This window comes from Camelina sativa, chromosome 7 (assembly GCF_000633955.1).
Source record: "Camelina sativa cultivar DH55 chromosome 7, Cs, whole genome shotgun sequence".
Classification (NCBI taxonomy): domain Eukaryota; kingdom Viridiplantae; phylum Streptophyta; class Magnoliopsida; order Brassicales; family Brassicaceae; genus Camelina; species Camelina sativa.
Window position 1 is genome coordinate 31,247,954 of NC_025691.1, and position 20,523 is coordinate 31,268,476.

Sequence of the window (20,523 nt, forward strand, 5' to 3'; positions counted from 1 at the left end):
CACACACACACACACAAGCATCAGGAGAGTGTAAAAATGGTTATGAGGTTGCTGAAGCCTGAAGCTATAATTGTTGATTTCGAAAACTTTGCTTTCAAATTTGCAGGGTCTTTCGGTTTGAGATCAAGAGACTCGTCATTATAAACACCTCACAATATCTTAATTAACATGTTAACGTCTTCTCTGTCCATGTTAGGCTCTTCTCCTGTGTACGGTGTACCTCCATGGTTTGGATCCCTAACGATTTAATTTCACCAATATATAATAGTATAAAGCCTGACTAATTAAGTTTTGACGCCATGCTAAACCGGTAAGGAAATACTGAGTGATAGAAGAGAGAATTGCGTTGATTTTGTATCAAGTAAAAATCTTTAGTCATTGTTCGTATATAGTTTGGCAACGTTTTAAGTTTTTTTTTTTTTTTTTTGTCAACCATTGGTACTCGATCCCGCCTTCTACAAATGGACTTACCTCATGCCAGTGCACTAAGGTCACTTCACGTCTTAAGTCTTAAGGTCACTTTCAATTTTTTCTTTTTTCTAATCATAATTTGTGTCATTGTTTTTTCTAAGTAAATAAATTTAGAAAGTCAAATTAAAAATTAAATGAAAAGTACATGTCGCAAAAATAAAGCACCAAATATCCCATTGACAAGCAAAGTTAGGAAATACCTGATCATATTATATAAGACATATATAGAGAGTTAGGTTTTTTTTCTTAAATTGATTATTTTTTAGTTCATATGTAAAAAAATTCTTATGATTTATTAGACAAAACAGTTGAAGTAAAATATTAGATATGTAAAATGACATAAAGTAAATATGAATAAATTTGACAAATTGGAACTGAAAAACTGAATACTAAACAAAGTTTTTTGTTTTGTAATATCATATTTTTGTTTTGATAATTGGCAATAGTTAGCTTTTTTTTTTGTCAAAAACCTTTGCCTTCATTCATTCAAATTGGATAATCAGTACACGTACAAAGAAGAAGCAAAAGCCAAAGTTTGAGACATTACAATATAAGGCAATCCCCAATGCCAAAAAAGTAATGAACGAGTTCATCGATTTTGGATCCAAGAAAGCTATGAACCAAAAGCTTGGGAGCCTAAAGGCACATGTGAGATCATGGAAAATCGAGATGCCATCCTCGAGAGCTTCAAAGGACAGATTAGTGGTCACAGTCATTAGACATTGTGACGTTGAGAAGAGATTCAATGCGTCGGTGTCGTCCAGGGTGATAGGTACCCGCAGTAACATCATAACAAAGAATCGGGTAACTATGTTGTTGTAGTCGGGTAAGGGTTACTTTAACATCTAAAGCATAGGGTTTGGATCAATCTGAGAATTTGCAATAGAGGCAGTTTGGGATAGGATCCATATGAGGGAGGTGGTTGGGAAACGATGCTTCAACTTGTGTTCTTGAGATGTTTTTGTTCAGCAATGCTTTATCTAAGCACCTGAACCAAAAAGAAAAGGTATATATATTAGTACTGGTTCGTACTGTTAGTACAAATATATTAAGTGACTTACTTTAACATGTGGTGGTGAATGTTGTTGTTGTTCGGTAGATGTAAGACTTTGTATCAGCTCTACATCCAAAACAGAACCATTTCGATATCTTGCGGCAGAAATAAACACATTTGCAATTTTTGTTAATGGACTTCCACTAGGACGTTTTAATCGGTAAAATGGTAATCCTAGTACGAAAATGCATAGGGTGCGCGGTCGCTAGAAGCACGATTGATGTATCGAATATATCTTTGATCCACGCCATAACGGTTACAGCCATGAGCCAACCAAAGCAGATAGAAAAGTAGTACCAACTGAACAATTTTGAGATCAGTGTTTGGTGTCCACTGTCAAACTGATCGCCTCCGTGTGCAAGCAACGAGGGCCTAGTACCACAGGTGATCGCATAAAGTCCCGTGAAGAGAATCATTGATTGAAGAGTTGAAGGTGTTTTATTTCCCTCAGGTTGTAGATTAGGGTTATGAGCTTGGAGTGTCAACACACAATCAAACCCTATTTCATGTCGCACTTTTATTTTTATCTTCAATAATATTAATACTACTCATTTTATTAGAAAATCAAACAAAATAATTAGTTTTATATTTTTGGGTAAAAAAAATATATATATATATATATATATAAGTTATTTAGCCCAAAAATCAAATTATTATGAATTATTTTATTTTGTCCAAAAATAATTGATTTAATTTGACTCTACAGTCTACACAACTTCACTTTGGACTTCGGAGGAATTGGATTTCAAAATTTTGGGGATACGCGCGGGACAATAATATCGGAAGCGAAGGAGGAGGACCTGGCCATGCCCATGGAGATCACCACTGTGGCTCCGAAGCTTCTTCTACAAGTAAGTCAGCCATCGATCTCTTCTCCTCCGTTTCACCCCCTCTCTGGAAAATTTTCCGTTCTCAAGTTTTTCTTAGGGTTTCGATTAACTTGATTTGCGCAGTTGGTCTCGTCTGCTTTCCAAAGATGCCGTTTATCAGAAGATCTCTGTAGATTATCAGTTCTTCTTGATCAATCTACTGATACGGATCCTCCGATTACGTCTATTTCGAGTAATTTTCACTGATTTTTTTGTTTTCCGATTCTGGGTTCGCTCTCGAGTCTCGATTGATGCTAAATTGGTCTCGTTATCTATCGATTTGATGTTTCTGTACAGTTGCGGATACGGGAATCGGATGCAAACTGGAGCAGCTTCAGGATCTGAGGTGTCCTAGAGAGTTCAATGGAGTGAAGATTTGGGGTCTGTGTATTGATTTGATTTGATCTAATGCAAATTCTCTTAAGTTTAAAGCGATTCTGACTACTGTGGGTTTTATGTGATGCAGATGGGTTACTCTCTGTCAAGACTACTTGTAAGTTTTGGTCACTCTGATTGATTCTGCTTATGGCCTTTAGATTTTGCCTATTATAAGTTCAATAAGGGGAAACATGTTGAACTTACTGTGGAACTTGTTTATTGTTCTTTCTCTATATGTGTTTCCCCATGTGCTTGTTGGGAATTGCAGGCTTTACTGACGATGAGGTATACTATTATCATATAAATCTTGATGAGTATATATCAAACAAGAGACTTAAAAGGCAACCTTCTCAGTCTAAGAATGGTGTTAAGTTTAGGTGTGTAGACTCCTCAATCTATGTTTTTTTTTTTTTTTTTTACTGATTTTTAAGCCGTTGTGAGTGTCTTGACTTGTTTGTATATTCGGTTTGTGTTGTTTTTCAGTGGGACGGAAGTATCCTTGAGTGTTTTTGGGAGTATGGATGTTCTTGTAGCCCCGATACTTGGCTTATTTCAAAAGGTCTTCCTTTCTCTTCTTATCTTTTAAATACTGATTTCAACTGAACTTAAGTGTATGCTTATTGGTAGTTAGTGTGACCATAGACATGACATTTCAAAAATACTGCTGACAACTTGTTATAGAACCAAAGGCTAAAGAGCATACATATGCCCTATTTAAGGGAGAAAAATTCCAATGGCATTTGGTCATTTTGGGATGACAGTTTATGTTTGAAGTCTTTGAGGGTCGCTCTTTAGTTAATCAGTTGTTAATTAGGTCAAGCAATGACTCGGTGTCATGAATTACCAAAGCTTGTTTAGTGGTTAGATCTATCCTGCAGAGCTTTGGAAATTGATGATCTCGTATATCTTTTAAATTGGTACTGTCGGCCTCCTGATGCGATCACTTGAATGTAGTCGGCTTCGTCAAGTTTAGTTCCCTCATGATTGCTTAAGGTACCCTGGAATGATATATGTTCCCTGTTATCTTGCAGATGCTTGTTCTGCATATACCTGTAAGTTCAAGTTTCTCCCTTTGGCGACAATTTTATCTTGAAAATTGTTTCCTTACTCATGATAATTTAGTATCAGAACTGACAAATCATGGAACTAAAAAGTTGGTTCATTCTTCATCTCAGAATGTCACAATGGATCTGATGGTTAAACAAGGGGCTCCTCCTGGTACTCAAACTCAATACGTCTTTGCAGTGAACGCTGACAAAACTCCATGCTTTACTGCCTCCAATCTTGAACGGTTGAAGTTTGGTCTTGAGGACTATGTTTTAAGGCATGGGAACTGTTTGGATACAATGTGTGACCATTGCTTCTCTGATAGGTATATAATATGTAACACTATTTTTGTTTCTGGCACACTTAATACATAACTTAGTTCGTTTCTACTAATTGAAGTGTCTGTTAAGTTATTCTACAATTTAAGTCTGAAAAATCTGGGTATATTTTACTTTCAGAGAGCATCTTAAAGTTGGAAGTGGAACTATATGCCATGAAGACAAACATAAGAGAGTTGGAGGGACTGTTGAAGTGGTGATTGTGATAAGTGACTTGCTAGAGACAACTCAGCATTGCAGCAGATCATGCGACGGCAAAACAAAGGTTTGTTTAAGCCTCAAACTAATACAGTAGCTCATAATGAGATGTAATGTACGATTGGCGGATCTTAAATGATGAATTTCCCCAGGTTTTATACTTTGACAACTTCGCACCTTCCCCTGTTCCACATTTTGTTCTGAGTGCATTGAAAAAGATGGACTGGAAAAGTTACGGTTTGATCCTGGCGAATGTGAATGATCAAGATGGACATGTGTTTCTCGAATGGGAAAATTTTCCTTCATTTGTGCAAATAGAAATCGCCCTCCATTGGTATCACAATCAACATGCAACAAGACAGAAGAATGGGCCTGGTATAAATCTTGTGAAAAAGGGAATTAAAAACGCATTGGATGATTTGAAGGCTAAACATGAGGGTTTTCTTCTAAGCTCACATGCTCATAAGGTGCTCTATCGGTCAATCTCTTTTCAACTTTTCGTGTCAATCTCTTAAATTTCGAGAGGTTTGACCAAAGATTTTTTTGTTGTTGGTGCTTATCTTTCTTAGATTTGCAGCTATGTCCCTGACCTTGCAAGATCAATAGCAGGCCTAATATTCTCCTCTACTGACTTAGACTTCCAAGGAGATTGCTTATCGGTTCTTGGCTTTCAGCCTCAAGAAGTTGAACGTGAGGCTGTTGAAGACTGTATCCAGAGAAAGATAGTTACGGTTATAGGAATGAATGAGAGGAAACCTCAGAAAGACCAAGAAGCTGCTCCTTTCCTGTTTTTTGATGGCAATTCTGAGACATCATACTTTGAAGAGGAGGAAGTAGAAGGTGAGTATTACTCTACCTCACTGGAATGATACATTTGCTTCTGACAACGGATATATACTAGTTAATCGACGTGTAAAAATTGCGTCAGTTATTAGCTTCAGCCATGGCTACGAGTTCTCATGGTTTTGAGAAGAGCTGTTCTTAGAAACCTTACATGATCTGTTTAAGAATCTGCAACTTGTTATGTTCTTGAGATAGTTTGTCCAAAGCCAATAACACTTATTTACATCCCTTACTGATCTTTTTGTTTTCAATTTATGTTCGGATCGAGAACATTCCACGGAAACTAGAACCAAGCTCTATGCAGTTCAAAAGTCAGACATCATTATGATGCAGGAATAGTCAATATAGGTCACCTTGTAATTACTAGGCTTAACAGATTGAACATTTGTAGTGTTGTCTGTACACAAAGATAGCAATAGAAATACTTATTTCATTAGTAGTTTAACACACCTTACACACTTTAGCAAATACTATTGAAAACCTCTCGGGTCGAGAAAGGGCAGGTAAGAACTGTGATTCCAACTCACCAAGGTTTCTATATCTTCTTATACTAGTTCAAACTATGTTTACCTGTATCAAACGGAAATAGATAGAGGAACAAACCAAGTCTTGTGCCCTTTCCAGCAAGACATCTCAAGCAGCGGAAGGTGCAGGAAAGAAGGTAATTTCCGGTTCGAGTGCCGAAGCTAGGATGCTCGATTTTGTAACGGTTTCTTCCATATCTGCAGGGACTTTAGATTTGAAATCGAGAGTTTCATCATTATATACATCCCACCATTTACCAACTAGCATCTTGATGTCTTCTCTGTCCATGTTAGTTTCTTCTCCAGTGTACCTCCATGGCTTGGATCCCTATTATTATCACCATCCAACATGAAAAATATCAAGTTTCAGCAATAAGCTAAACCGGCTCGGATTTGTTAGCAAAGAGAGAGGTACTTACAGCTGCACAGTAATGAACAACCTTGACCTTCTCAAGCTCCACGTTCTCAGGGTGACGCCAAAGCATAGCCAGAACCAGATTGTATACCAGAGGGATCGGTTTGTAAACTTTCTCGAAGAACATATTGAGAAAATCCTGTCCAATCAAAGTTACAAATAAAATATCATCAAAATCAGGTCTTGTTTTTTATTTGAAGCATTAAAAAACCGATGCACTAATGTAACTCACTTGTTCTGCAAAAGGTGAAGGTGGTGTGATCTCCAGGGTCTGGAGGAGACTCTCATAAGTCAAAAGACTAGGCTCAAACACAAACATACCGGCGTTGAAATACAGAGGTGGAGGAGGAGATTCCATATCTTCTGGCCATGTGACCTTCTCCGGGCACTGTTGACAATACCCGATCGAATACTGCAGCGAGTGGCTCCATGTTTTCTCACAGAAACAGTCCATCACGGCATGAAAGTACCCATCAGGCAAATCGAAGAGGTTATCGATATTGTCAAAGACTTGGATATCGGCATCAAGGTATATCATCTTGCTGTACTCTTCAAACTGCAAGAAGTCTTCAAAGGTAAGAAAAAACCACAAAGAACTTTGACTATATCACATCTTAGCTAAGTTTTGTGAAGAATCGAGATACTTACGTTCCAAATACGAAGTTTTGAGTAGTTGAGAACGTAATACGCCATGGCAAACTCGACTTGGTTGTCTGGAGGGTGAACAGGCTCGATCTCACGCACAACGCAGCCTTGAGACCTCAATATCTCTCTATGTTCCTCAGGCACATCAGGCAACATAGCAACAACAAGAGGATAAGCACTTTTGACCTTACGCAAACCCTTTGCTAATCCCACCACTCCCTTCACGTAGTCTCCATTTCCTGCCAAAAACGTCACATAAGCTCTCGTTGGAGGTGCTTCTTGATACGCCTTTTCCGATACATAGGTCGAGTTTACGGGAATCTCAGGGGCCATTTTGGGCAAAAGAAAAAGTATTAGGATGGGTTAAGAGGATACTTTGGAAAGTTCTCTCAAGTGTTTCAGAAGTAAAAGAAAAAAAACACAGTTTTTTTTTCTCTGGGGATATGTAAAACTTTTAGTTTGGTTACTTGGCTTTTGAGTAAATTACATGAAGGCTTGATTAAATAGAAGTAGCACGAAGGGTAAATCCGGAACAAATTAATGGATTACTCTGTTTTTTTTTTTTTTTTAAGTGTTTTCAGCTAGTTGCAGTTTTATAACTTTTAATTACAGAACCTGAAATCTTTCAGATATAAAACTTTTAACCTTCTTGTATTTGCCATTTTTTTATAATTAATCGTGGGGGTGAAGAAATCAAAGCTCAAATATTAGTTTAAGTAAAATTCAAAAAAAAATTATAAAAAGTTAATGTGAAAACGAAGTTAAATATATAAAAATTTTGTGAAAATCGTTTTCAGAGATTTTTAAAAAAAATATATATTGTAACGAAAAGGCATATTCAAAAGTACTCGTAGTCGTACGTGGAAGGTAGTATACCTCCAATTCCAAGGATGTGGCACGAATGTGTCAAGGCAAATGTAGAATTTGGCAATTAAGTTAAGTATTATGAGAAATTTGTTTATTAATAAACGGTGTTAAGGTGCGGTTAGATGGTTTTTTAGATAGTCTATAATCGATTTTCCGGTTATTTTGTTTAGTTATTCAACTTAGCAAACATTTTGCCCAAAAAAAGAAAAATCACCTTAGCAAACATATGATTACTAAACTAATCATAAGTAGCTATGGATAAAAAACTTAATATTATTCATAATGTATGTACATGGTATGCATGTATCCATACATACATATTTCGTTTCATGTACGAAATGGCAAAATGATAATTCAATACGTACATGCAAAAGTGATAAACCTTAAACATTTAGTACAATTGCAGAATGTGTTATTTCATTACATAACAAAAATGTGAAAATTGGTACTTAACTAAAATTCTAATATTTTGAATTTGGTAAATTATTTAAATTAAATATTTCAGAATATATACATATATATAAATAATTTTATGATTTTTTATATATATATATATATATAATTTTGATTGGTTTTTAGCCAAAAAAATATTAAGAAGACTACGTAGTCTTCTTCTCTAAATCAAAAACAAACAGAAGCGTTGCATCGGTCTCAGTATATTATTATTAGGTAACCTTTCTATCTTTTTATCAACAAATGAAAACAATGTGCCCAAATTCCACAATTATAATGCTATTTATATAACGCTCTTGTCGGTTTGGCTAAGTCTTTCTTCTATTCGACTACTAGTATTTTTTATGTCGGTTGGCTTTCCCATTTATTTTATTTTATAATCTCAAACGTATGGCTGTCTGTCACGTAGCTGTTTAGATTTGATTTTGTATCATATATAGTAGTATACGATAAATAAAAATATCACTATTAAGATTTTGTAATTATAGATAAGATAAAATAAAATATCAAAAAGTAATATTGGTGTGGGAATGTGGGTAAGATCTACAATCTCTTGCAAAAGAGAAGAAAATATATATGTAGGCGAATAGAATAAGAGCTTTATGACGTTCAAGACAATTAATAAACAGAATCTAGGAGGAGTTTACTTCTTTTGCTCCAGTGTTAATTCTACGTATTCATAATGGTGCTGCGGACAAATTAGTCCTACGTGTTCGGTCCCAACCACATTTGATTATGTATGTAAACAATGTTTTTTCGTGTTGACTTGTTTGAGTTAATCTAGTTGTTGTTGTCAAAAGAAAATTAAAAAAAAAAAACTGAATCATCTAATTTGAACGTCAATGGCGTGAGAGAGCTTGAAAGGATCAAGAGTCTGAGGCATGAAAGCCCATATATAGCATGAGGGCCTGATAAAAATAACAAAAAGAGTGTACGTAGGACTAGCTAGGAGACTAGGAGAGCATTTGGACTAAAATGGTGTAAGAGCATGAGACGTGAGAGCACGTACGTGGCTTTAGAAAGTAAGTAAAATGGCATATATATGAGCATGATACGTTTAGAGCATGTGGCATGCTCATATGACGTAAAGGCCAAGTTTTCAATTAAAGGTTGTGAGTTGTGACCACCGTCGAGAATTTGTTGATTGTTGTGAAGCACTCTAACCGACCGAAGAACTGTTTTTACCCTATCTCAACACATTTTATGAAGACATTTCCCGAATAATATATAGGGAATTTTATCCAAGATTAAAAGATAGAAACACCATTCTACCGTCAAAGAAAAAAACAAAAATGCAAAAAGATAAAGAGACCATTCAAATATTTTACAATTTCAACAACAAAGAATTGAAAGGAAAAATTATAATTTGTTTACGTGTCTAAAAAAGCTTCGAGAGACTCCTTTGCTTACAACATCAAACACTTATTAGTGCCTGATTCGGTCATGACCTTGATATATACAATATATACAACATGAATTTTAATTGGAAAAATCTCTTTAATATATGGTTAAATAATTGGAACTTTGTTTTCTACCTATCGACATCCTTCAATTAAAAAAATTATAACGTAAAATAGTAATTTAGAACCCTACACATTGGTATCACGTATTACACGCGTTTAGGGCATGGCTTCTTACCATTTTATTGGTGCATCACGTAAAAAATGTATATATAAAACAATTATTCTTTCAGTTTTATTATAACCATAAAATTCAATACCAAAATGTAGACTACCTAATTAAGACGTTTACAATGAACAAATCGCGATAAAAGTCATACAAGGTGAGGGTGGTTTGTCTCCGATAATGACACTATCAGCAAAACCTCTTTAACCGAGATGAACTTAGAAAAATTAAACATAAGAGTTTGACTTGTACTTTTATAATTTTAGTAATGTAGAGAATAGAGATATGTAGATTGTGAAACCCCTATTTTGCTAAAACTAGCTACACAACTTTTAAATGAAACCTGTTTTTCATCTAGATGTGAGCGTAGTTTAGAGTGTATTGCATAGCAGATCTACACCAAATGAGGGATAAATTAGAGCATCGACCACTTAATATGGTTTTTGTATAAAAACTGTCTCTACATTGAAAATTCAACAACAGAAGCTCTATATATATCAATCGTTTCGTTATATCCACAGATTTTTAGATCAAGAATAAACGAGAAAACGAATCAATTCCAATATACAAGTAAACATGCATTTTGTTTTGTGACTATTAGGCTTGGGCATTCGGTTAACCATTCGGTTTCGGTTCGGTTGTATTCGGTTTCGGTTATTTTGGATATAGTAATATAGTAACCATTTGGATATTTTTGAAATTTCGGTTCGGTTCGGTTCGGTTTCTTTCGGTTCGGTTTCGGTTTGGTTATTTAAATAAATAACCATAACTAACATAAATTATATTAACATTAACCAAATAAACCAAATATAACCAAAACTAACCGAATATAACCAAAATTAACCAAATATACAATAACAAAAATACAAAAAAGGGAAAAATATGGATTCAATTTTACAAAATAGTATTTAACTTTGTAAATTCAAAATAATAACATTTACATATATTGATTATTTAAAATATTTAATTGTTTTGAATCTAGAAATAATTTATATTTTAAGTTTATTTTATAGTTTTGCATAATATTAAGTATATAATATTTGATATCTTCTAGGTTTTCGGATATTTCGGTTAACCATTTAATTGTCGGTTCGGTTCGGTTCGGTTTCAGTTAGTTTGGATATAGATTTTTACTAACCATTCGGGTATTTGAAGAATTTCGGTTCGGTTCGGTTTGGTTTTTTTCGGTTCGGTTTCGGTCGGTTATTTGGTTATCGGTTATTTTGCCCAGCCCTAGTGACTATCAACTACCGAAAGATATGAGGCAATTCCGTAATTATCGAAAGATGTAGGTAAATCTCGTAATTACTGAAAGATGTGGGAAAATTTCATAATTAGGAAAAGACGTCGGAGCAAATTCGCGATATCCAAAATATCTGGGGCCGTTTCATAATTATCGAAAGATGTCCAAGCATTAAGTTTCAAGGTTAACGAGATTATTATTTACAGATACAGTTTTCACAGCGGGTGTAAAAGCCAAGAACAGAAATCAAACCTTCTGGTGTATTAACGTGAGGAAAGTAAATGCATCTACATTTTTTTGATGTGTTAACACGGTAGCAGTAAAACTCTGTTTGTTTCAACGCCAGTATTGAGCCCATCTGTGTATAGTTTCAACCATTTGTGGGAACAGCGCGCTTACACTTTCATTTATCAGGTCTTGAAAGAAGTGGATACATGCTTCGTCGTCCATATCAAGCCTAAACTTTTCTTGGAGCTGTATAAAAAATGTCAGCATTTACGAGAATGATAAAGGAGAAAGCAAGAGCCAATCTATTTGTGAGCAGAATGGTGGGTTTTCGTTTAGTTTAGTTTAGTTTAGGTGGAGAGTGATAAAGAAACTTACTTTGAGAATGCCCTTTTCCGGGTCTGAAGCTATATCAGGGATAGTAGAACCCGCCATGAGATGAAACAGATTCAGAATAAGGTTGCTCGATTTCCGGAGAATGTTGTATGCTTCACAACAGTAGGATTTGAACCTTGTGTAGTATTGGCTGCAACACAATGATAGCCAAATATTTCAAGTCTCATGTTACAATTCTCAGAGCAAAATACTCATGGAATTATGTAATTTCCTGGTACCTCTCTGCTCCGCCCATGGCTTCCACCATCTCTTTGCAGAGTTTCATAGGTGGAGGGAATGGTTTAGGATCTCTACCGAGAATGAAAGCGAAATCAACGTGGAAAAGACGACCATCATCTGTAAGGAGGAGGTTGTCCAGGTGTCTACATATCAAAATTAGGCCATCACAATTGGATTCAAAGGAAGAAAATTGGAAAAACTCCTCGAACACAACCACTAGAAAATGTTTTGCACGCTACCTGTCTCCAATCCCAAGTATATATGTGATCACAGAATAGCCAGCACAGCTTTTTATAAATGTATCAAGACAAGTGGCTGTTATCCCGAAAGGCGCATGCTCATCAGGATGAAACTTCTGCAGATAACTTGTTATGCTTCGGTGCTCTGAGAGAATCTAAACATGCAAAGGCATATATATCTTAGGGTAACGGTATTATAAACTCTCAAAACTATTAGAGAGGCGGGCAATGAGTTTAGATCCTGTACCTGAGCCAAAGAACGGGATGGTATGAATTCCAACATTCCTTCGTCGTGTCCAGTTGCTAACACCTTATAAGGCGTTAGGCACAGATCAAGATTTTCCAGCTTAAGCAGTCTATCCATGAGCCAAACCATTTGAACAACCTACGGAGGAAAAAAAAAATCACAGTGTGAACAAAATAACTAGATAATAATATGATACAATGAACCTAGATTTACCAGTTGGTCTTGCCGGAGATCATCTCCCTTCTTAAATATAATTTTGCAACTTCCTTCATCTTCTGTTCGGAAAGTAAGGCGCAGAGGATGCATTTGACTTTTAAAGAGTGTTGATTCTCCTGCCACAATCCCCTTTATGATAACACTAGGGGTAAGTGGTGATCTAATAGGCTGGACGAAAACCAAATACAAAAAGGTTAGTAGACACTTCGACACAGACATTCTTGGATAAACATCACTTTTAAAAGCATTAGTTACCAGTTAAAACCGTAGTGAAAGTACCTCTTCAAAGTAGGTGAGTTCGCTAAGGAGTCCACCTAAAAGCTGCCTGAGCTTCTCAATTTTTTTCTGGGTGTTTCCACGTACATTTCTCACTTCTCGTGTAATGGAACATAACTGAGCAGTCACTTCTGTTTGACGCACTAAACTTTGCCACAATTTATATCCATCTTCTCCGTTATCCCCAGGCGGCAGCTGACATTAAAGCAAATATCATTCTCAAGCAGCTAAACAGATCTCACATGATATGCTGTCGCTGCACAACCATTTTATATGTAGTTTGAGCACCACTACTCCTCTAACTAAAAGTTAGGACTAGCGTATTCTATTCACTAGAAAACCTGACACTGCTAACCATATAACCCACATCCCAAGTTCAAAAGGCTTGATCTCACATTATTACAAAGAAAACCGAGGCAGGAGTAAGATCCATTACGTATTCATCTTATCTTAAGTGAAATAGAGGGGAGAAGGAAAGAAAAATAAATATTATGTCCACACCTTGATCATGTTCTCCTCGAGTAACTCATATGTGCTGTAAAATCGCTTGGCATAGACATGGTCATGAAGTTCCACAGCGACATACCAACGGAGAAAACTGGCCAACTCAACATTCTGTAATGCTAGAAATTTGAAAGAAAATAGCGGAAAACAAACAGTCAATTAACCAATATATAAACCGGTTTTAAACAGAAAATTCAACATAATTTCATGTCTAGATGTTCAGCACATACCCCGTTGGACAAGAAATTGAGAAAGGCAAGATCTATCAGAGCGTTCAAAACGGAGAGCCTGAACAAGTTGAAGCAAGTAACACTGAAGCTCTTCATCATCAGCTCTTTCCAATACACTAACAGCATAAGCTCGAACCTATCAGTATGTGTAGTGAGAGATTAGCCTATATTTCAATATACCAGGACGACAGCAGGTAGAACGAGTAGACGATTAGAAGACCAAAATACAAGTAAAATTGGGCACTCGTAGTACCTCTTCACTCTCAAATAGAGGAGACAATAGCTCCAAAGCATCACATACATCTATCATTTCCCATTTGTACATCAGTTGAACTGCTTGCTTTGCTTCCTGCCAACATCGGAAGCTCATGCAACTTGAAAAAATAAGAACCATGAAAATAGATCTCCAAGCAAAAGATGTACACTTACCTGAACATCACTCCACTCCACACACCGAAGAAATTTTGTTAGAGCTCTCTTTTCAGACATTAGAGAGAAACGAAACTTCCAAAGAAGTTGTCTTTCATCTCCACTCAGTGTCCTTGTTGGCGGATATTTCAGAACTCTTTGTATGGATCTTTAGACAATAGGGGCAAACAAAAGAAGAAATCACCTACCCATGAGATTATAATTTTATGACTATATTTCAGGAAACTGTTTCTCTGAAGATACTTACTTCCGCTCGATATTGCTTGGCTTGAGATCCCTGTCAATTATGCCACGATCCAAGCTCCTTGCCAGCTTTAGTTGCTTGTTCTCTGAAGGATTAGTCTTTCCCAGTTCTGTATCCCAGACAGTAACAAATTCGTTTGTTGAACCAATTGGGGCAGTTATGAACAAATTGGCTCCAGACTCCTTAAAATCAAAAGCAGATCGACATAAATCCACTGGTCACTTCACTATTGCAAAACACGCATACTCAAACATATATAAGGTAACAGACAGAAATAATCGCAGTAAATATAGCACCTGAAATACGNCTTGCTTTGCTTCCTGCCAACATCGGAAGCTCATGCAACTTGAAAAAATTAAGAACCATGAAAATTGATCTCCAAGCAAAAGATGTACACTTACCTGAACATCACTCCACTCCACACACCGAAGAAATTTTGTTAGAGCTCTCTTTTCAGACATTAGAGAGAAACGAAACTTCCAAAGAAGTTGTCTTTCATCTCCACTCAGTGTCCTTGTTGGCGGATATTTCAGAACTCTTTGTATGGATCTTTAGACAATAGGGGCAAACAAAAGAAGAAATCACCTACCCATGAGATTATAATTTTATGACTATATTTCAGGAAACTGTTTCTCTGAAGATACTTACTTCCGCTCGATATTGCTTGGCTTGAGATCCCTGTCAATTATGCCACGATCCAAGCTCCTTGCCAGCTTTAGTTGCTTGTTCTCTGAAGGATTAGTCTTTCCCAGTTCTGTATCCCAGACAGTAACAAATTCGTTTGTTGAACCAATTGGGGCAGTTATGAACAAATTGGCTCCAGACTCCTTAAAATCAAAAGCAGATCGACATAAATCCACTGGTCACTTCACTATTGCAAAACACGCATACTCAAACATATATAAGGTAACAGACAGAAATAATCGCAGTAAATATAGCACCTGAAATACGACTCGATGCTCAAAACTACAGAAATCAATAACCACGAACAGATGCGAGCTTCCATGTTTGGAGCTTTCTTGTTCCTTGATCTTATCCAAGGATTTCAACATAAGTCGATCCAGCCAATCAATGCTTTTGATCTGCCCCCTCTCATACTTATTCATGAGCTTCTCCAAACGCTCAAGCTCCCCGCGCTCATGCCGTGGAACCTAAAAGTATGAAAAAAAAAATCCAAGTAAGTCGTCGTCAAGAACCATATTTCGGATTATACATCTAGACTTGAAATGTATCAGAAACCTTTCCAGGAGTAGATGTTGGAAATGAACCATCCGCTTCTTTCCCCTGCCAGAGCCTGAGCTTCTGCTTTCCTGATTTCATTTGCCCTTTGCTATTAAATAGAAGGACTGTTGCCCCACCAATCAGTCCCTCAGTTTTACCACACGACACATCCCATACCTGATAAAAACAGAAACTCTCTGATAAGCATAAAAAAGGAAGAAGAAACCAAAAAGGTACCACCATAAAAACAAGCAAAAAGGCAGAGATTTTGGTTTTACAGTGATAGCAAGTTGCGAATGAGCAGTCAAGTCCCGATATTTAGAACTTAGAGTCATGAGTTCATTCCAGCAGTATGGTGGTCCTGTAGTTTTCAATCTGGGAATTAAGAAGAGAGCTAGTATGAAAAAAAAAAAAACACACACAATAAAAGCACTTGGACAAGAGTCATCAACATCATCAAAACATAAAAAAAAAAAAAAAAAAATAAAAAAGAACCTTGTTCTCATGGGAAGGCCAAAAGGAGCTCCATCAATATACAATGCACACTCGATGTAAAGCTCTGGTTTTTTCTCCTCTGCGACTGAGACAACTCCTAAAACACACACACACACAAACTCATCTGAAGAACTAAACCCATTTGCAAAGCAAGATTCCAAAATTCCCACACACCAATCAACCAAATTAAAAGAGATTCAAGTTCAAATTCAAAATTTCGTTTACCCGAATCAGTAGATTTGTTGACGGGGAGGTTACCATCAAGCTTCTCGATACGAAAAGTGACGGGCGAATTGATATCGCAGGAGAGGAAGAAACGAAACTCGCTCGCACCCATCTGCGATTTTTTTTGTTTCTTAAGGATTCAATAAAAAAAAAAAAGGGCTTTTCTATATATCTGTTGAAGAGTGGGATCATCAATTTGGATTTGGAGGATTTGAAATCCGTAAAGTATGTGTTCGAGACTTCCGAGAGAAGTACACGACGACCGACTAAAGCCTTCCTTGTTAAATTATGCCCCGAGTCTTAACAGTAGACGGGCTCAGGTTAACTTTGGCCGTAAACATAAATAAATAAAAAAAAATATTAAATGAAAAAAAAAAAAAAATGTTGTTCAGTTTTAGAAGTGTTAATGTTTGAGAATACAACAACAAACTTAAGACGACAATGAAACTAGCACATAATTAAGAAGCATATTTGGTACCTGGAGTAGTTTATCATAATAATTTTTTTTTGCCTTGTGGATGAAAACATCAACTATGTAGAACCAAGCTCTGCTCCAGGGAGAATCAAATGAGAGCGATGCCTAGTATCCCAAGCAGTATGCCTGTCTGTCGATTAGGGATTTATCTGTTTCGACGATAATAAAAAAAAAGTTATTATCGTCGTAGCTTTTGTCGGGAGACTATAAACCGAATCAATTTAGCTATACAATGTCATTCTAGTTATAAATGGTACAGCACCTTTCGCAGGAATTAAAGGGCCATTCATGTTGTTATCCCGAAGAAAAAGAAAAAAGTTGTGATAAGTGATGTAGCGGCATTNAGAACCTTGTTCTCATGGGAAGGCCAAAAGGAGCTCCATCAATATACAATGCACACTCGATGTAAAGCTCTGGTTTTTTCTCCTCTGCGACTGAGACAACTCCTAAAACACACACACACACAAACTCATCTGAAGAACTAAACCCATTTGCAAAGCAAGATTCCAAAATTCCCACACACCAATCAACCAAATTAAAAGAGATTCAAGTTCAAATTCAAAATTTCGTTTACCCGAATCAGTAGATTTGTTGACGGGGAGGTTACCATCAAGCTTCTCGATACGAAAAGTGACGGGCGAATTGATATCGCAGGAGAGGAAGAAACGAAACTCGCTCGCACCCATCTGCGATTTTTTTTGTTTCTTAAGGATTCAATAAAAAAAAAAAAGGGCTTTTCTATATATCTGTTGAAGAGTGGGATCATCAATTTGGATTTGGAGGATTTGAAATCCGTAAAGTATGTGTTCGAGACTTCCGAGAGAAGTACACGACGACCGACTAAAGCCTTCCTTGTTAAATTATGCCCCGAGTCTTAACAGTAGACGGGCTCAGGTTAACTTTGGCCGTAAACATAAATAAATAAAAAAAAATATTAAATGAAAAAAAAAAAAAAATGTTGTTCAGTTTTAGAAGTGTTAATGTTTGAGAATACAACAACAAACTTAAGACGACAATGAAACTAGCACATAATTAAGAAGCATATTTGGTACCTGGAGTAGTTTATCATAATAATTTTTTTTTGCCTTGTGGATGAAAACATCAACTATGTAGAACCAAGCTCTGCTCCAGGGAGAATCAAATGAGAGCGATGCCTAGTATCCCAAGCAGTATGCCTGTCTGTCGATTAGGGATTTATCTGTTTCGACGATAATAAAAAAAAAGTTATTATCGTCGTAGCTTTTGTCGGGAGACTATAAACCGAATCAATTTAGCTATACAATGTCATTCTAGTTATAAATGGTACAGCACCTTTCGCAGGAATTAAAGGGCCATTCATGTTGTTATCCCGAAGAAAAAGAAAAAAGTTGTGATAAGTGATGTAGCGGCATTTAGAAAGGGAAATTAAATATGCTATTGTTGAATTTATTTGAAGAGAGATCAATTAAGGATCTTTAGGTTTCTTAATTTCTGTAGACTTTTATAACCTGCAAACAAGATTCTTGGTAAACAAGTATTTGATAACATGATATACAACATGGCAATATGACGATATATATATAAAAACGATGGAAAATCAGAGAAAATCCAACATCCAAATGCAATCATATCAAAACATATCACTTTCGATAATTTGAAAAGATAAATAAGATTTTGTCTATTTAGTTTTTTTTTAGAGAACCACAATCCTAAAACAGATAAGAATATCAACAAGCCCTTGTAAATTGCAGCTTATGATTATAATTAAAGATTATCCAAGTAGACGACAAAATTTGTATTAATGGGCACAAATGGGAACTACTCAATCTATCTTCAGTAAACTTGGAACATAAGAGGAGCACACAAGTGGGAGCGTATGTTTCTTAACTTGTTCAATCTTCACAGGTTTGAAGTATCCATCTTGTCCAATGATGTGAGCTGTTTGGTCAGATATATAGTCAGAGCGTCTTCATCAGAAGCGTGAAACGGCAGAGACAGACGTGGTCGAAATCTCTCTGATGTAAAATCAAAACAGAGCAAAAAGGCTCCAGCCTCTGCTAATCCTCCTTGCATGATTATCTTCTCTTCAGCAGAATAGTAAGCATTCCCATTCAGAGACTGGCCATGTCGATTGATGAGAGACCGTATTTCCACGTTGGTAGTGAAATCAAGAACCCTCCACGATTTAGAGCTAAACTCATAGATCTCGGACCCAGAAAAAAGCTCGCCGCATCGATAATAATCAGACATCCTCAAGATTTTGTGGTTACGGCTCTTGTCATACCCAAGAGCAAACCAATCAAATTGGTCAAAATCGTTTCTGGGTTGGATCCAGCTGGTTTGCCCCAGATATGGGTTCCATACCAATAGCCTCGACCTCGAGGACGCATAACATTAAACCATCACAGTGAAAGGTTTGAAATACCTCGATGTGGTTGAGTACACTTACTTGCTTTATAGATGGATAACCCAAGTCACCACCGTCGTCGTTTCGGATTCCTTGGAGATCGAGTCTCAAAGAGCAAACCCTAGAATCCCACGTCGTAAACCCTAGAAACTGACTCGTTGCTGCTTTACCAAGGATCCTTTTTTTGGAGAGAGCGTTCCATTTTTTGCAACTTAATCGCACTGATCTGAGAGATGTCATAGTAACCCTAGAGAGTATCTCCTCTACCAATTCCTCTGGAAGATCGAACATCGTCGACGTCGTCGTCATTCCAAATCCTCTGTGATATAACTATAAGCACTAATATATTGTTTTACATTTTTCTTATCTCCAAATTATAACGTAAATTAGAAAAGTTAAGATAAATGTCAAAGATCAAATTCTATTCTTTTACTAAACAAGATAAGGAATTTATATATATATATATATATATATATTGTATGTGTGTGTGTGGTGGTTGTTATATCTACAATATATAAACATTTATTTTTTTATATATAAAGGAATCTTTTCAGACATAACTCAACTCATAAATTAAAAATCAAGTTGACGTACGGCAGGCAACATATATGTACCTTCAACATCGTAAATCCTAGTCTTTCGTACGCAGATAAGTAGAGGCTTTGAACTTCTTAAAAGGAATGCACCAAAGAAAGATCGAGGAGAGAGCTCTCTTTGAGGTACAGTCCACCAATGGAAAGCTTGGTCACCCGTCCGCTTGTACGATTGCATTTGATTTCCTCTCATAGGCAGCAACCGCTCTTTGTGTCATTAGTCCAAGTAGGGATAACATAGTCGACTTGCTCTTTTAATCTTTTTCAGTAATTGAGACTATGTACTTCTTGAGGTCCAACAAAGCGTTCCTTTCTTCCTCAACACAACTCTTTATATCCATGTAGGCATGTAGCTTCCCCAACAGCAACGCTACGTACCCATATCAATATCAAGAATTGCCCCAAGAACACCTTCAATTTCATTGCAAATATAATAATTTACTTGAAAAAAAAAGTAAACGAAAGAAACTCGAACACGATGTGCTGATGTGCATGGGACTGCGATGGTCGATGCAAAATTGCAAATACCTCTACGTTTTTAATATCAAAATTTTCCGTGGAAAGTCCAAGTTCAACGAGAAATAATTTGTATATTTACAAAGTCAATGTCTCAGTGCTACCATGAGTGTGACTACTACAGTCGATCGTTTACTTTGAGTCGTATGATAAGATTCTTTTGCCCAGCAAGTCAAGGTCTATGGAGAAGGTCATATCTTTTACTTCGCCCGGAGCTGTATATCATAGGAAAATTGCTTGATATATATAGTGAACAAATAAGTTCAAGGAATTAGGAAAATAGGAAAAACAGGTTGGAAAGGAATCTTGTTGAAATCTCCCCTAAGAACTTTTTCATAGACATCTTTTTTGTTGTTTTAACTTTTAATCAAGATTAAAAAAAAAATCGAACAAAAATATACTAATCATATTTAATT

The 20,523-nt window shown here is 36.3% G+C and overlaps 4 protein-coding genes across 6 annotated transcripts; 1 reads left to right on the forward strand and 3 right to left on the reverse strand.

Annotated features, from left to right (window-relative positions):
• LOC104703635 (type 2 DNA topoisomerase 6 subunit B-like) lies at nucleotides 2,264-5,426 on the forward strand. Its single transcript, XM_019228072.1, has 11 exons — nucleotides 2,264-2,376; nucleotides 2,479-2,587; nucleotides 2,692-2,775; nucleotides 2,861-2,887; nucleotides 3,041-3,149; nucleotides 3,256-3,331; nucleotides 3,804-3,824; nucleotides 3,948-4,144; nucleotides 4,278-4,422; nucleotides 4,508-4,822; nucleotides 4,925-5,426. The coding sequence occupies exons 1-11, from the start codon at nucleotides 2,332-2,334 to the stop codon at nucleotides 5,222-5,224; spliced, it is 1,428 nt and encodes a 475-aa protein (XP_019083617.1). The 5' UTR covers nucleotides 2,264-2,331; the 3' UTR covers nucleotides 5,225-5,426.
• On the reverse strand, nucleotides 5,607-7,263 carry LOC104703634 (galactinol synthase 4-like). The gene is made up of 4 exons (XM_010419678.2): nucleotides 6,786-7,263; nucleotides 6,370-6,693; nucleotides 6,142-6,276; nucleotides 5,607-6,050 (listed from the first exon to the last, which is right to left on the reverse strand). The coding sequence occupies exons 1-4, from the start codon at nucleotides 7,113-7,115 to the stop codon at nucleotides 5,832-5,834; spliced, it is 1,008 nt and encodes a 335-aa protein (XP_010417980.1). The 5' UTR covers nucleotides 7,116-7,263; the 3' UTR covers nucleotides 5,607-5,831.
• Nucleotides 11,093-17,496, reverse strand: LOC104703636 (phosphatidylinositol 3-kinase VPS34). 3 transcript variants are annotated; one of them, XM_019228074.1, is made up of 17 exons: nucleotides 17,187-17,496; nucleotides 16,962-17,058; nucleotides 15,696-15,792; nucleotides 15,436-15,594; nucleotides 15,138-15,347; nucleotides 14,845-15,023; nucleotides 14,598-14,745; nucleotides 13,777-13,872; nucleotides 13,524-13,659; nucleotides 13,291-13,412; nucleotides 12,793-12,984; nucleotides 12,511-12,681; nucleotides 12,298-12,435; nucleotides 12,051-12,205; nucleotides 11,811-11,954; nucleotides 11,575-11,722; nucleotides 11,093-11,445 (listed from the first exon to the last, which is right to left on the reverse strand). In XM_019228074.1, exons 1-17 carry the CDS (start codon nucleotides 17,296-17,298, stop codon nucleotides 11,308-11,310), a joined length of 2,442 nt encoding a protein of 813 aa, XP_019083619.1. In that variant the 5' UTR covers nucleotides 17,299-17,496; the 3' UTR covers nucleotides 11,093-11,307. The 3 variants fall into 3 exon arrangements, with proteins under 3 accessions (XP_019083619.1, XP_010417982.1, XP_010417983.1); XM_010419680.2 differs by lacking the exons at nucleotides 16,962-17,058; nucleotides 17,187-17,496 and adding exons at nucleotides 15,913-16,009; nucleotides 16,138-16,447; XM_010419681.1 differs by lacking the exons at nucleotides 16,962-17,058; nucleotides 17,187-17,496 and adding an exon at nucleotides 15,913-16,005 and having other exon boundaries at nucleotides 15,696-15,778.
• On the reverse strand, nucleotides 18,491-19,307 carry LOC104705140 (F-box protein At2g18780-like). Its single transcript, XM_010421123.1, has 2 exons — nucleotides 19,041-19,307; nucleotides 18,491-18,865 (listed from the first exon to the last, which is right to left on the reverse strand). The coding sequence occupies exons 1-2, from the start codon at nucleotides 19,305-19,307 to the stop codon at nucleotides 18,491-18,493; spliced, it is 642 nt and encodes a 213-aa protein (XP_010419425.1).

Coding starts and splice junctions, on each gene's coding strand:
- LOC104703635 (XM_019228072.1), top strand. CDS start 2,332: ATGCCCATGGAGATCACCACTGTGGCTCCGAAGCTTCTTCTACAA. Junction 2,377..2,478: donor CTCCGAAGCTTCTTCTACAA/GTAAGTCAGCCA, acceptor TGATTTGCGCAG/TTGGTCTCGTCTGCTTTCCA. Junction 3,332..3,803: donor TACTTGGCTTATTTCAAAAG/GTCTTCCTTTCT, acceptor GTTATCTTGCAG/ATGCTTGTTCTGCATATACC.
- LOC104703634 (XM_010419678.2), bottom strand. CDS start 7,115: ATGGCCCCTGAGATTCCCGTAAACTCGACCTATGTATCGGAAAAGGCG. Junction 6,277..6,369: donor CTTCACCTTTTGCAGAACAA/GTGAGTTACATT, acceptor TTGATTGGACAG/GATTTTCTCAATATGTTCTT. Junction 6,051..6,141: donor TTGTTCATTACTGTGCAGCT/GTAAGTACCTCT, acceptor TGATAATAATAG/GGATCCAAGCCATGGAGGTA.
- LOC104703636 (XM_019228074.1), bottom strand. CDS start 17,298: ATGGGTGCGAGCGAGTTTCGTTTCTTCCTCTCCTGCGATATCAATTCG. Junction 17,059..17,186: donor CAACAAATCTACTGATTCGG/GTAAACGAAATT, acceptor TGTGTGTTTTAG/GAGTTGTCTCAGTCGCAGAG. Junction 11,955..12,050: donor ATACTTGGGATTGGAGACAG/GTAGCGTGCAAA, acceptor TTTGATATGTAG/ACACCTGGACAACCTCCTCC.
- LOC104705140 (XM_010421123.1), bottom strand. CDS start 19,307: ATGACGACGACGTCGACGATGTTCGATCTTCCAGAGGAATTGGTAGAG. Junction 18,866..19,040: donor GTTATCCATCTATAAAGCAA/GTAAGTGTACTC, acceptor GGGTATGACAAG/AGCCGTAACCACAAAATCTT.